The sequence below is a fragment of the Mchenga conophoros genome, linkage group LG17, assembly GCF_057382185.1.
Source record: "Mchenga conophoros isolate Kocher_MC1m ecotype Shallow Benthic linkage group LG17, M_conophoros_male_GT1.1, whole genome shotgun sequence".
Classification (NCBI taxonomy): Eukaryota; Metazoa; Chordata; class Actinopteri; order Cichliformes; family Cichlidae; genus Mchenga; species Mchenga conophoros.
The window spans coordinates 4213538-4228714 of NC_140542.1; the positions used below are offsets into that span (position 1 = coordinate 4213538).

General features: G+C 41.1%; 1 protein-coding gene across 6 annotated transcripts in view; it reads left to right on the forward strand.

The window, feature by feature from the left end:
• nav3 (neuron navigator 3) overlaps window positions 1–15177 on the forward strand; it is a 183389-nt gene that overhangs the window by 163747 nt on the left and 4465 nt on the right. For 3 of the 6 annotated variants that reach the window (XM_085253065.1, XM_085253068.1, XM_085253069.1), the window contains 17 exons: window positions 33–116; window positions 1180–1291; window positions 1538–1662; window positions 4450–4473; window positions 4949–5115; window positions 5334–5420; window positions 6237–6390; window positions 9303–9489; window positions 10610–10707; window positions 10803–10898; window positions 11142–11310; window positions 11475–11710; window positions 12147–12301; window positions 12664–12735; window positions 13279–13475; window positions 13703–13821; window positions 14495–14698. In XM_085253065.1, coding sequence (XP_085109191.1) covers window positions 33–116; window positions 1180–1291; window positions 1538–1662; window positions 4450–4473; window positions 4949–5115; window positions 5334–5420; window positions 6237–6390; window positions 9303–9489; window positions 10610–10707; window positions 10803–10898; window positions 11142–11310; window positions 11475–11710; window positions 12147–12301; window positions 12664–12735; window positions 13279–13475; window positions 13703–13821; window positions 14495–14698 — 2286 coding nt within the window. The remainder of the gene's footprint in view (window positions 1–32; window positions 117–1179; window positions 1292–1537; window positions 1663–4449; window positions 4474–4948; window positions 5116–5333; window positions 5421–6236; window positions 6391–9302; window positions 9490–10609; window positions 10708–10802; window positions 10899–11141; window positions 11311–11474; window positions 11711–12146; window positions 12302–12663; window positions 12736–13278; window positions 13476–13702; window positions 13822–14494; window positions 14699–15177) is intronic. The other 3 variants (XM_085253067.1, XM_085253070.1, XM_085253066.1) reach the window with 2 other exon arrangements.

Consider the following 15177-nt stretch of genomic DNA (forward strand, 5'->3'; position numbering starts at 1 on the left):
GATTAAGTTTGCTTGTCTTCCTGTGTCTGTAGGCTCACTTGGTGGCAGCCTTTGAGAAGAGTCTGAGTAACATGACCTGCCGCCTGCAGAGCCTCACCATGACAGCCGAGCAAAAGGTACAAGAGCTTATTCTTGAATTTAAAATACACTGTGTGGCATCTTCAAAAGAGACTACAAAGAGGAGAAATGATTAGAAACGTGAAACTGTGTGGCACTGAATAATTTCAGTGGGAAGTATCAAGTCAGAGGTTGGTCACTGTGACATAATAAAAATATATTAAAGGCTCAATTCTCGACTCGTGAAAAGTTTTCTGCTGAAGGAGTTTACTTGGTAAAGTTTTTCTCTAGCAGTGCTCTTAACCTTAACCAAAGTCTTTTGACATGCTTAGGATTCAAACTTCAGTGCTTTATATGTAAGTAAAAGTATCCAGTTTAATAACAAAAATCTGTTTAAAGCGGTCTTTCCGTCATCATTTTTTGCCCGCAGCTATTTTTTTCTCTAGGACTTCAAAAGAGCTTGAAAAGAACTAAAACTCATCACAGCAGCAGCAATATGTTCTTAGGCATACCCCTACCACAAATGAAGAATGCTCCCCTCTGTTCACATATACATGCACACATAGCTGACAAGCCCTGGCTGCTTTTTAATCCTTTATAAATTAAAGGAGACTGAGATGGGTGAGCTGCCTTTGTCAAACAAGGCCATCCTAACTTTTAATTAAAGTGAAAACCCTATCTGCAGCCCTCAGTGAGTTTTGGGGAAAGACAGAGTAGGAGTCTCCCTTTATCTGGTCCAGTATTCTTCTTATTCTAAGCAGGTGGTGCTGGCTTTGGGGCAAATCTACTGTATTTCTCAAAATGTACCCCTCCCCACACACACACACACACACACACACACACACACACACACACACACACACACACACACACACATCCATACGCACACACAAACACACACACAGCTACCTCAATGCCAAATTTAAGAATCTGCTCTCAGTAATGTAACTAAGGGGACGATTCCAACATTTTTGGGTTCCTCATCCTTTTTAAAAATAACCTGGTCTGATCACTGATTTTGGATTTGGAAAGTCTGTTTTATTTAGACTACAGAGATTTCTGTCTTTATAAATAAAAAATAAAACAGCACCTCCTGTTCTCTCTCTTTTTTTCTGACTAAAGGAGTCCGAGTTGGCAGAGTTGAGGGAGACGATAGAAATGCTGAAGACCCAGAACACAGACGCCCAAACAGCTATCCAGGTGGCACTCAATGGCCCAAACCACCTTGACAAAGGTAATGAGCAGGCTGGCAGGAGACAAAATTAAATGATGTTTTGATAAGTGGATGAACATTTAGCGCAACTGGCTCCATAGGTAATTGAACCCCTGTTATTTACAGATTTTTGTGCTGTGTGAGTCAGATTGAAAGAAACAATTCCTGCAGCACTTTAAATAAGAACCAGTATCAACCAATAAATGTAGTGACACTGTTCACCTAAACATTCTTTGCACTAAAGAAAGCTTTGTCTGTTCTTTCCAGATCTGAGGATTAGACGGCAGCACTCTTCTGAAAGTATGTCCAGTATTAACAGCGCAGCCAGTCATTCCAGTATGGGCAGCTTGGGCAAGGATGCCGAAGACAAAAAGAAGAAGAAGAAGAGCTGGGTAGGTGAAAAGATAAAAACACTAAAGCTTCAGAGTAAAATCACATTTCAAAACCAGACCTCAAACCTTCCATAGTTCCAGTGGCTAACAGTGGCTCTTCTCAAAGACTCATCATGAAAGGACATAGCACCCTGATTTTTGGTTGGGAGCGTGGTGTAATCTGAGTTCTTACTAACAAGCTACATCCATTCGCTTTACGAGTGTATCGCACAGACACAAAAATCTGCTAGAAAATCTAACAGTAAAAGTGGCTGCACCCTTAGTAAAACATACTTGTACTCATGAACAGAAGGTTAGCTAGAAAGACTTAAAGCACTTGTTGTACTATGCCTTAAACATGCCTTTCTATTGGGATTGATTGTTTGGGGGACAGCCTCAACTGCTCATACAATGAACTGCACTTTTGGACCTTGAGCTTAATTTTTAAGGCAAAATATAAGAGAGGGGTGGAACTGAGTACTTCTTAACCAAAGCCCCAAAAGGTTGATTCTGTTCATCTGGGCGCAGCGTTTTCGGTTTCGTCATTTCTCCCACTCGGCAGGTTTCCCCAATCTTATAAACAGTGCATTTGCATAATGACTGAAACTAGCAATGGTCTTCGAACAATGGGCTGGGAGGTCGGTTCCTTGATCATTAATATGCAAACTGTTATGACCACTGATCAATGGCCATGAGCACCATTCAAAATACTTTCAGCTGCCTGTTTTGGGTATTTTGAGATTATGCTATATATGCAGGTGTCTTTTAATTTCTGGCTTGCATTCATTTGCTGCAACCAACAGATGCTTTATATTTTCACATGAAAATATCCAGACATTGTTGGAGGTGGATTTGGTAAAAAATCCCCTAGATACATATACATTATTCAGTGGCATTGAAGCTATTTTAGATGTGCTTTATATGCCCACATTAAGAGATTAAATGTCTTATTTGCATAAAGAAAAGATATTTTTGCAGCTCTATCAAATAAATGTGATTGTACTGTTGCTCTCACTAAAAATCATCCACATTCCTACAAGAAGAATGCATTAACTATACCTGCATGAGCTCAGAAGAACTTGCATTATTTAGTCGTTATTTGCTCATCAAATCAAAAGCAAATGGATCATTTCTGCCCCAAAATGCCAATCCATGTTTTTAATGCTCTGATTTTTTTTATGCCCAATCATTCCTTCTTTAGTGTAAAGTGGGTGTTTGCTGCCTTACATGACTGAATCAGTCTGTGATTAACTGGTTTGATACGTGTGATCAAGTCACCATGTAGATCAAAAATCTAATATTTAGTCATATTTGAGTTGAGATTCCTCCGAGGATTGAGTATGCAGAGTGTGCAGCAAAGTCTTGAAGGCATCTTGACCTAAAAGAGGATCAAGCATAATGAACCACACTGCAGTCACTGTTTGAGAAACACTTGGAAATTCATATTTAGTCTAACATGCAGATGAGGTTGGAAAAGAAGCAGAGGCCACCAATGTCATGTACACAGAGGTTCAGCCTGAAAAAAGTCGAGTTTCTGCCCAGAGGTTAGAGGAGTGCTTGTTAAATTTCCAATTTTGGATAGAAGAGAAACACTCTTCGAAATTTCCTGTCAAAGTGCTTTTGAGAAAAGCTCTTAATCCCTCAGTTACACAATTGGACTTGGTCAAGCTTGGAGGTGTAAAACAGCATGGCATATAGCTTTATTCCTCCTACAGAGCATGTTGGGGGAATAAAAAGGAAACTGAGTGTTTGCTGACTCACATGTCTAAAATGCATCTTGAACTGAAGTTAAATCCTAGTCTCAGATGTATGTTTAAAGCAGTTTTCCTTCAATTGACAAATGTATATATACATTTTCCCAAAACATCCAAAGCCATAAAGCCTTTTCCCCTTTCTCTGCTCTATCTGTGCTAATTTTGCTGGTTGCTGTACAAGCTACTCAGCATCCCTGGCTGAGAGCTGCGATTTGCTGCAGTCCCCTGAGTGAGAGAGATGACATATTAGAAGTTCTGTCTCAGCCAAGGAGCACACAAACTAGAGCCATTCTCCAGTCTCTGCTGCAATGCAAAACACATGCCCTTGAAATGAAATGCATACTAACAGTGTAAAAGTTCCCCACCAAGCCTGACATGTCAACATCAAGCCAGCCTCATGAATACCAGCCGTTTCCTTATTTCAGCAGCAATTAATTATTCATTTGCATAAATTCTTCCTGGGTGTATGATGGGTGGAGGACAGAGTTGAATTGAGGTTAGTGAATGAAAAGCAAAGACAAAAACCACACATCAGGCTTGCAGGGTGGCAAGGTGAAGGATGAAGTTGCATATTATCATATAGCTGCAATTACAACCATGAATTTCAACTCATAACCTAAGCTGCAAATAATTAGCATTTCAATATCAGTCTTATGAGTGTCAGTGTTGTAAAATGTTGCATATTTTGTGTTGTGCATCATTGTGCTGACTTCATGTTGCGTCCTGAACTCTTTGCTTTGTAAAATGTTGGTTTTATTGACTTGAGATCTAAACTGTCCCGTATTCAGACAAGTTTATTTGTCACCTCAGATCACCTCAGGCAGCGGTGATCAAACACTGAGCATGCTTGCAGAAATGCTCTCCTCCTACCAAAGGGAACGCAACTGTAATAACATTCATCACGATTATTACCATTCTAGCAACAGCAGTAACTGGAATGTCTCCAGTAAAACAGTGATATTTGCAGCAGTTAGCTTTAATCAACACTCAGTCTCCTGCAGAGCAGGGGTGTGTGTTTGCGTGGCTTAATGTTGGGTGTGTTTTGCATCTTCAGGTGGCCGATTCCCTCCCGGCTCAGGTCAGTGGTTCCCAGAGTGTCTTCGTTTGTGTGCAGTGATTCCTCATCTTCACTTCCTTTGCTCCTACGTTTGCCCTGCCTTCTCCCCCTCTTAGAGCAACCTCCTCCTTTTTCTGAGAACGTCGGCATGGATACAGCGACCTTCCCCTTTCCCCCATTGTTTCTCCTCCCCCCTCCTTTTCCTCCGCCCCTCCTCATTTTGACTGCCTGTTCATCCCAAAATTTTTAGGAACATTAAAAACGCCTGCCCCCCCCCCCCCCCCCCCCCCCCATTCTCATCTGTACTTATGGTCTTGCTTCTTGCCTTTTTACCTAAACCAGACAGTGCCCATTGCTTGGAAACAGCACGGAGTAACTTCCTGACAGGATGCAATATCATCAGGGTTAATATGAACTGACATGATATGACTGAGGAGGTTAGCACGGCCGGTACTGATGTTTCTGCCCCTGTGTGTTTGTGTTATGTGTGTTGCAGTTACGAAGCTCCTTCAAGCAGGCGTTCAGCAAGAAGAAAACCAAATCGCAGTCAGCCCACGATGAGATGGAGGAGATGACCGACTCTCTGCCTTCCTCACCCAAACTGCAGCACGACAACAGGCAAGGCAGTATCGCCACGCTGCGCTCTTCACCCTCCACCACAGAGTGAGTAAATGTATACTCATTCACTCTCACAGTTCTATTCACATGAGACATTGTCTTCTGCCGTATCTACGATCTATAATAACTGAAATACACACTTGTCTCATTTCTTTTTCTTCTCTGAATATGTAATTGTTTCTGACCCTCACTTCACTTTTCTTTTCTCTTTCATCCAACCACTCTGTTTCATTATTTCTTTACTATTTCTCTACCTACTGTAGCAAGTGCGTTTGCGATAGCAAGTCTTCCCCCATTTGGACGGCAAAGAAAAAGCTAAATGGTTATGTGGTCTACAAGCACAGATCTCGGTAACAGGCACTGAGTGGCATGCTCCCTGGGAGTGTGTTTGCAGTGGTTTGTGTTTGTGTGGCGTTCTTCTCCATATTAGCGCTTTGCTCCGGGACACAAACTGAACCAGGACCTTAAAATTGTCCAGTTCTCGGTTATGGAAAAGTAGCAGAATGGAAAGAAAACTGTTCTTGTTTTGTCAGACATGTCAGAAAAAATTGTCTGCATCTTACTACAAAAGGTCAATATATCTATTTATATATAGATATATAAATAGATATCACAGTCATGCCAGGTATTGTTTGGGTTAAGATAACCTGGCATGCGTGGTATCTTAACTCTTATAGTCTCGGCATGTGGAGGTTTCTGACTTAGCAAACAAAGCATTTTTACATGTCGACTTTTTTAATATCTGCCTGCTGATTACGAAAACAGCTGAATCTGTCATTATGACAACACCACATCAGCCTTTTTAGTTTACTCTGAAAATGATCTCTTACATTTCAGACTAAACATTAATGTTAAATAAAGAAAAGAGCAACCGGTATGCTGCATGGCTGTCATAAATTCTGGCATAAACATCCTACACATATTGCAATATTTCTTTTCCTGTAAGATTGCTAAAATAAAGTACTGTAGTATCAATGGGAAGGATTTGCTGTACCAAGTGCTTAACGTTCCTTGTTCACCCATGTGATACCAGCCCAGACTGACTCAGCTTGAACTTCAGCTTTCTTGTTCCCCCTGAAAGTGCACATTCTCCAGACTTGGTGTACGTGCTTGGTATAACCCTAAAGGTGAGCCCTCCTCCTCCCTGTGTGTGAACCCACTTTCAGGCTATGTGAATGCACTGAGGCTGAGGCAGAAATCATCCTCCAGCTGAAGAACGAGCTGAGGGAGAAGGAGCTCAAGTTGACGGACATCCGCCTGGAGGCACTTAGCTCTGCCCATCACCTGGACCAGATCCGAGAGGCCATGAACCGCATGCAGGTGAGCTTAAACTAAACCCAGGTCAATGCTGAACTGTGTCGATTTATATTTGAGCTCAAGCTGCATCAGCATGCACAGCTATCAGCTTGCCAGGGGTCATTGTAGTGAAAAATATGAATATCCTTTCACAACATAACAAGTCACCTAGTGCTCTCACTCTTTAGCTATTAAATTCTATTTTATGGTGTTGTTTAAAATGTGTAACCCAGGTAATGTTCTCTCATTTTTGCTATATAACTTTGCACTGTCCACTTTCTGCTGTAACAAAACAAATTTCCCATGTGTGGGACTAATAAAGGTTATCTTATCTTATCTTAAATGTACTGCAGCTTCATAATCCAGAATGAAAATGAAACTGTCAATGACCGTAATGACATTTAAACTTCTTTGCCTTCGGGCCAAGAGTAAAATGAGAGGCACAATAGAACTGTCAGTGTGGTTAATGTGTAGCTGGAACTTGCAGCAAATTAGTATAGCTTCATATTATGTCTGTCCTGGCTCTGCCCACTGATGAAGAAATTGTCTCTCATTTCTTTCATTTGTACACTTGGCTGTCTTGACCTGGAAGCCAGGCTTTCCCTCGACTTTCAGCCTTTTTTAAGCTAAGCTGACTCACTGCTAACTCCGCCTACTTTGGCCCAGTTTCATTCAGTTACCTCTGTCAGTGCTTTTTAACCACATTGTGCAAAGTGATGCTGCAGTCCTTCATAACAGCATGTAGGACGATATAATTAAATTCAAATTCAAATTTTATTTGTCACGTACACAGTCATACACAGTACGATATGCAGTGAAATGCTTAGACAACTGCTCGTGACCTAAAGAAATAAAAAGGAAAAGGCTTGAATAAGATAGGAAATAAATATGAAAAATTAAAAAGGGTAAATTTAACTAGGAAGGAATAAAATATAAATTAACTGTACAACAAAATACACAATAGAACTATATAAGAATGTATATATATATATATATATGTATATATATATATATACACACACAATAACAGCAGCTGTACAAGTATTAACTGGAAATGAAGAATATAGTGACCAGTGTTGTGCAATCCACATTATGTCTTGTGCAGTGCAAATATGCTTAAAGTGATTTAAGTGATGAAGTGAAAACAACAAACTTTCAGGTTTTGTGCTTGATGTCTTATTTTTCAGCTCCTAGTACTGGGGTCTGCAAGCTTTAGTAACAGCAGAGCCATTTTTTGGCAGTTTTTCACCAACAACAATCTGCATAGAGTCACAAAACATTAATACAGACATTATGAAATTGTAGAAATAGAATGAAGTGATTATATCTGTTATACCTACTCTTAAAATGTTGACATTTTGAATTTTACCTGTCTTTGTGCAAATGAATTAAAATCCAAGTATCTTACTTGGATAATAATTTTAATAATACTAAAAGTAAAAAAGAAATCATCCAGTTGCATTTTAATATCAGGCATGTCAGCGAGCCAACAGTCTGGCTGTGAATTCAACCTGCTTTTTCCTTCAATTGCTAATTTTTTTTTTTTAAATAATTGAAATCTGATTAAATCTGCTTTAACTGCTGTTAAAGTTCAGGAGAATTAAAAAAAAGTAAAGTGGCCACAGGGAGCCACTGGAGATGGGCAAAACACTGACATTAAAATGAGCACATATTGCTGTTAATTGATTTTCTTCCAGTGAGAGGTGAGAGGTGTGTTAACTTCCTGCCAATGCAAACCAAACATGTCTTGCTGTTAAAGCATAATCTGTTATTTGGTCAGCAGACAAGTGTTAAAATGTTGGAGGGAGGAATAGTGCAAACAGCAATGAGCATGGTGAGTTGAAATTAGATGCAGATTGCAAAATCTCACTCTAGTTTGTGAGGAGCACACCTTCCAGACATCTGCATCAAGGTAAACAACACTGAGAAATACTCCGCATGACTTACCCTCCACTACCTGCAACAGAAAACTGCTATTGGTACTTGATCGTGGTACTAGTTGTTTTCATCTAATGCTATGCAAGAAAGAAGGTAAGCTTAAATCAGAAAAGTCCAACCATTACATCAAGTCCTATTAGGATATAAACTTTGGGAAATGCAAAAACTTCCAGCAGCCTCCAAACAGGCACTAATCATCAAAAAACAGTCATTCTATTTTTAAGCAGTCTGGAAAGCCATCCTCTGTTCTCTGATGATTATCAGAGAACAGAGGATGGCCAAGGCCAAGACTTCCTGTTCCACCGGTCGTTGTTTGCTGTCCAGCTATGAATGCAGATAAAGTAAAAAGCTGATAAAAGCTAAATAGCTCTCAGATGATAGTCGATGATTTTGAGTTTGTCGGTGAGCCAAAGCATTTCTCTTCTGCTTTCCACTAATCTTTACCTGCAACCCAGCATAGCCTCTAACGTACTGCAAACAGACTCCTATCAAATATCTGTTGATAAAGTTAGGTTCTCGAGGGGAAAACACCTCATGAAGGTGTTGTTTACTTTTCCATGAAGCTGAATTTTTAAAAAGGGGAGTTTCTCCATGAAAACAAACTCCCATTATTTATTCCAGTACTCCTGATGCAGTGTAATGAAATCATCCTTTCAAAGCATAGTGTACACAGATGCTGTGACTTTCAAATTTTCAAAGGAACACATATTAAAGAATATCCTGTGTCTCAGTTAAGTGGATGCCTCTGAATGTGGGCTGCGTATAGTTTCCCTGTCAGATGGGGATCATGTCCAATTCCTTATCTGAGACTTAATCTTCAGTACAAAGAAGGCTCGAAGATCAAAAAGCTGCCTACAGCCTATAATTCCAGTGATACTGATTCAGAATAACAACAATGCAGGAAATGACCATCTGCTGTTGGAGGAGCCTATCAGTCAGTGTCTTTAAAAGCAGTTTCTGTTAGATTTGCTATGATTTTCTTTATTTGCAACACACAGAATGAGATTGAGACGCTGAAAGCAGAAAATGATCGTCTGAAGTCCAGCGGTAACGCAACACCGACAGCCACACCCGTGAAGACAGCCCGGCCACCCTCTGAGACCTCTAGCACCTCCTCATCCTCCTCACGTCAGTCCTTGGGGCTGTCCCTCAATAACCTCAACATCACAGACACCATCATGTCAGGTGAGCTCAGTTTCTGCAGCCCGTCGATCTGAGGTGTCTCTGTGTAGCAGCATTGCACCCAGCAGTTTGTTCTGGGCAGTGAATGCAGTGGGAGGGTGGATAACTGGAAAAAAAGAAACAAAAAGGATTTTCACAGTCAAGACAAAGCATACAACTAGATATGTTTTTTGATTATAAAAGGCACTTCTTTCAGAAAGGTTGTATTCATCATCAAGGTTGTATTCATACTTCTCATTTGAGAAGTAAGTGTAGGAGTTGTGTGTCTGGTGATGCTGAAGGACATCGTTTATAGTCTGCAGTAATTCGTGTTTTTGTGCAGCATCAAGTTGGATTAGCTCTCTTCATACTTGCCTCAATAAATGCCAGAGAATTGTGTTTGTGGAGAGAAATGATCCGGATGAACTGCATTAAAATGATGAAATATCTGCCCCTCCCTGCTGTGGGGGTTTGCAGCCAAGCAGGACCTATTACATAAACACTCTTCAATCTCTTCAGGCCTGCCCCTTTTGAGAGCTGGAAAACTTTGTCCCTCTCACTTGGACTGTAATTAACTTAGAAGGCACGGCCCCCTCTGATGACCTAGCCTCTCATTACCTGAACGTCCGGTGAGCCAAGAGCAGCGACATATGGGAAGGCAAGTGGGCCAGTGGGCTGTTATCACCCGAGCACAGAGCCCTCTGCCAAGGGTAGCCAGCCGAATACAAAGTACCCCCTTCCTCTCGCCAAAATGGAACCTGAGAAAAAAGAGAACGAATGAGACTTAGGAGGGGAGCTGTTAATAGTGTGGCAAAAGTCACATCATCCCACTCTTCTGTCACATCCTTCGTGAATGGATGAACAATTCTTCGGCTAGAAACACTCAAATGAGCTCATTCCACTGAACGATTTCTCATTTCTTTACTCGCCTTTCATTTCTGCTCATACATTATCATTCTGTGCACTTCCTAAAAATCAGTGTATGAGAACCCCGACTAAATGTAATTATCACATTAAAGATAGCTGCATTTTACTTTGGAGTCTGTGTGTTTCTAGCTATATTTTTTGGCAGGCAGAGCAAGAGTGTGTTTATTCTGACGGATTCAAGCTGGTTTTTCCTTCTAACATTAAGGTCTATTTTCAGATATTCTCCTCGATGACAGCTATGAGGGCAACCTACGCAAAGAGGGCCGCAGTGTGCGAATAGTGGTTACCATCAGCAGTGGGCCAAATATCACCAAGGTTTGTGAATGATTCCTCCAGGAAAACCACTGTATTAAACTCTGAGAGGTTCTAGGCTATATTGCTATATGTAATACATGTATGTAACTCCTCAGGGTACACAAAGCCAGGAGTACCTGATTGGGTCTATAGGTGTGAGTGGGAAAACCAAGTGGGATGTCCTGGATGGGGTTATCCGACGCCTCTTTAAAGTAAGCAGAAATCATTTGTCCACATGACAGATGTTCCTTACTGAGCTTGCTGTAGTTTGTAAGAGGACTAGCTTGTGTAATAAATCATCTCAGTAATGAATCTGTGCAAATTAAAGCTCCTGTTGTCATCGTTGATTTCATATTTAAATGACTTAAAAAAAAAAAGCCCTCACAACACAGAGAGATTTGTAAACTTGGCTGATTGTGCAGTTGTTAAAGTTCCACTGTTCACCCTCGCTGCAGGAGTATGTGTTCCGCGTGGATCCTCTGACCAGCCTGGGTCTCAGCTCAGACAGCATTGTCTGCTACAGGATGGGTGAGGTGATTCGCTCCCACGCCTCTGAAGTGCCTGAGCTGCTGCCCTGCGGCTACCTGGTGGGTGGCAACAACATCATCAAGGTCAACCTTAAAGGTGAGTCAGCTGGGACGTTTTATTTGTGGATTATAGATTTTGTAGTAATGCAATGCAGAAAATATGCAGACCTGGTAACAATAACGTAAACTTGAGCCTCATTTTCCAGTCTGCTGTATAATATTCACATTTTCCTTTCCTCTTTCCTTCCTTGTTCATTACAGGTGTTAAGGAGAACAGCATAGACAGTCTCGTGTTTGACACTCTCATCCCGAAGCCCATCATCCAGCGATATCTCAACCTGTTGATGGAGCACCGTCGGATCATCCTCTCAGGACCCAGTGGCACCGGTAAATCCTTTCTGGCTGCCAAACTGGCTGAGTACATCATTTCCCACATGGGGCAGGAAGTGACGGAGCACAATGTGGCCAGCTTTAATGTCGACCAGAATTCCAGCAAGGTATGAAGAACAAGATTTTTTTTTTTTTAGCTTATCAAGGCTACAAAGTCAAGCTCAGTCACGATTGTGGCAGATCAGCTACCTGCCTATCAGGAAAAACTGATATAGGTAGCACTATTTAAGCTGCTTTAGCCTGTCCACTGTTGCTGCCCACCTCCTCCTTTCATACTGACCCCATCAATCTGTTGTCATCAATGCCTGCTCCATTTTTGCTGCGTTTACTGAATGCTGTTTCTGACCAGTCACAAGTCATTATAATTCATAATTTAAGCATAAAAGTTTATCCAGAAGGGTAGAAAGGCTATTACATACAGATTTGATAGTGGCGCATGTCATATGGATTTTATACAGAAATATGAGGACTTGTTACATTGCATTTAAAAATTGTCCAATTAGTGTTATATCACAAATGAATTAATATTTTTGTTCTACACAGGACCTGCGTCAGTACCTATCAACCCTGGCTGAGCAGTGTAACTCTGAGGACACGGACACAGAGCTCCCCACTGTGGTCATCCTGGACAACCTCCACCATATCGGCTCCCTCAGCGACATTTTCAATGGCTTTCTCAACTGCAAGTATCACAAATGGTGAGCCAGAAACTTTCCTCTCCTCTATGCTGAAACGCCTTGCAGGGACAAGTCCTACTGTCGCTCACAGCTCTAGTCAGGTCAAGTCCATTTTATTTTCACAGCCTAAATTCAGATGTCACAAGTTTTGCCTCTCAGCATTTTTAGTCTGTTCAGCTTCTGTTCTTGAAAGCTGGATTCAAATATGGGAAGAAAAAACCTTTAATAGGCAAAAGGAAAGAACAGCTTTGTAGCATGCTCATGCCCACTCAAGTCAAGTTGTAAACTCAGTATAATAACATATCTAAATGTTATGTATTAAAAACTCTGCATTTTTCTCTCGGTTAAGCACTCTAAGTAATCGCATGTGTTTGTCTGTCCAGCCCTTACGTTATTGGGACCATGAATCAGGGGGTGTCTTCGTCTCCTAACCTCGAGCTGCATCACAACTTCAGGTTTGACACATTTGGCTCTGTTATTCTTTGTGTAACATTGCTTATTCACTTGTATACCTTACTTTTATTGTGTTGTGTTTAAAAGCTCCTTCAGTTCTCCAAAAGAGAAATGATTTGTACTTTTACTTGTCCTCCTGCCGAGCTTTGGATCTGTTTGGTTGCAATACTCTGTGTCTCAGAGATCATAAATAAATTCTTCCACAGGGAGTGCTCTAATTATGTCTCCTGGATAATTAGCCCTGTTAAATGAGAATTAATAGGCTGTGATGCCTGTTCTGAGTGAGGACCATTTCTGCTTGGCATGTTTGACTAGTTGATGATTGGACAAATACAATATGATTAGAAAGAGATTAACATGAGCCAGAAATTAATTTAATATGACTCTATTATAGTTACACAGAATGGGATCCAAACTGTGATGGAAGAAACGCTATCACATCATGTTTAAACTGAGATGTTTTGATGAGAAATTTGATTTGATGTTGAGCTGATTGATTTGTTTCTGTGCTTTTGTTTGGCCATTGATCATCTGTCCTATCATAGGTGGGTGCTGTGCACCAACCACACTGAACCAGTCAAAGGTTTCCTGGGGCGCTTCCTACGGCGGAAGCTGATTGAGACAGAGATTGATAAGAATATGCGCAGCAATGACCTGATTAAGATCATTGACTGGATCCCCAAAACCTGGCAGCACCTCAACAGCTTCCTGGAGGCACACAGCTCCTCCGATGTTACCATAGGTCAGGTGTCACACACACAAACAAAAACACACACACTAGTGTGTGTGCTGTTTGTCTAACACTGAAATCTCTGTTGTGCCTTATTTTAGCTCTTATCTGTCTCAGTGCACAGTAATATAAAGTTTTTCTGTATGTCGTCTCTTCGGCAGCTCATTAGTTTTAACTGTGCACCATGTCACTGATCTTTGCTTCACTCATCATCCTCTTTCTCTTTTTTGTCCCTACAGGCCCTCGTCTGTTCCTGTCCTGTCCCATGGATGTAGAGGGTTCTCGGGTTTGGTTCACTGACCTGTGGAACTACTCCCTGGTGCCCTACCTGCTGGAGGCTGTCAGGGAAGGACTGCAGGTAGGACCTGATAAAACATAACTGTGTGGTTTCACCAATAAATCTTTTTACAGCATAATGCTAGAAATAAAAAAAGAACATTAAAGTGACACATTTTTTCAGGTTAGTATATAACAGCATCTAATAAAATCCAAACAAAAGGAAGTATGCAGTAAAATAAAGCCTTAACACATCTGCACTGCTGCCTCATTAACTGCACAAGTTTTAATGTGTGCCATTGTCTGTGTGAATGAATGCTGGCTGCTACTGTGAGAGAAAATGCTGAGATCAAATTTCAACATTTTTAACCCTGCATAACAGGATTTTAGCAGTATTTCTATTACAAAGGACACATTAGTCCAGATGAAATTAGCGGTGTTAAAACACTTCTAGGCTTTTACTTTCATCTAAGGGGGTTCTCGTTCTGCCGGACCATTTTGTCATGCACCATAGGGCTGGCATGAATGTTAAAATGGCATGAGACGAGAAATAAAACTGAGAAAGAAATTATCATCACCACAGTGTCTGATTTTTATGTCACTTCACACAATGCTAAAAAAAATTGTAGGTTAGAGTGGCAAACTGTTTTAGTCTCTGTGACCATAAATTTTTACCATCATAAGATTAGAACAACAGTGTTTTATTAAAAAAGAAAGCTTGATTGACCTCTCTCCCTTTTCTGCCTTTCTTGCAGCTGTACGGCAAAAGAGCTGCATGGGAAGATCCATCCAAGTGGGTGAATGACACATATCCATGGAACGCCGCCTCACTGCAGCAGGACGGGCAGTCGCTGCTCCAGCTGAGGCCGGAGGATGTGGGATATGATGGATACAGCTCGTCCAAGGAGGGCGCCTCATCCAAGCAAGTGTCTCAGAGTGACACTGAGGGAGACCCACTGGTGAGGAACAAAAGACAAAGGATGTTCTCAGAGTTTTTTAAGTGACTAAGAATTAAAAGAGCAAACATGAATGCTGAGAAAGCTGATGGAGCAAGTTCTTTGTAGAGCATGAATGTTCACGTCAATGCTGCGGGCCACTGCTCAGGCAGTGTTTGGGTGTTGTTGACGTGGCCTTATAAAGAGGTACAGACTCATGGGACTGAAAATTATTACCAGCGGCTGTTGATAACCTGCAGGTTGCATTTTGTCAATACTTGATTTCTAACAAATGAATGAACACGTCGTTTACATTGGCACCAGAACAAAATGAAAATGAAAAAAGCTAAGTGGGCTGATAGCATCGATGCTGACGCTGGTGTTGGTATCAGATCAATGCCATCATAGCAGTATCGATACTTTATTTCTGTCCTGTAAGTACAGAAAAATATTTTTTGGGAAATGAAAAAATACACCTCAGACATGCACTATGGAAAATGCTT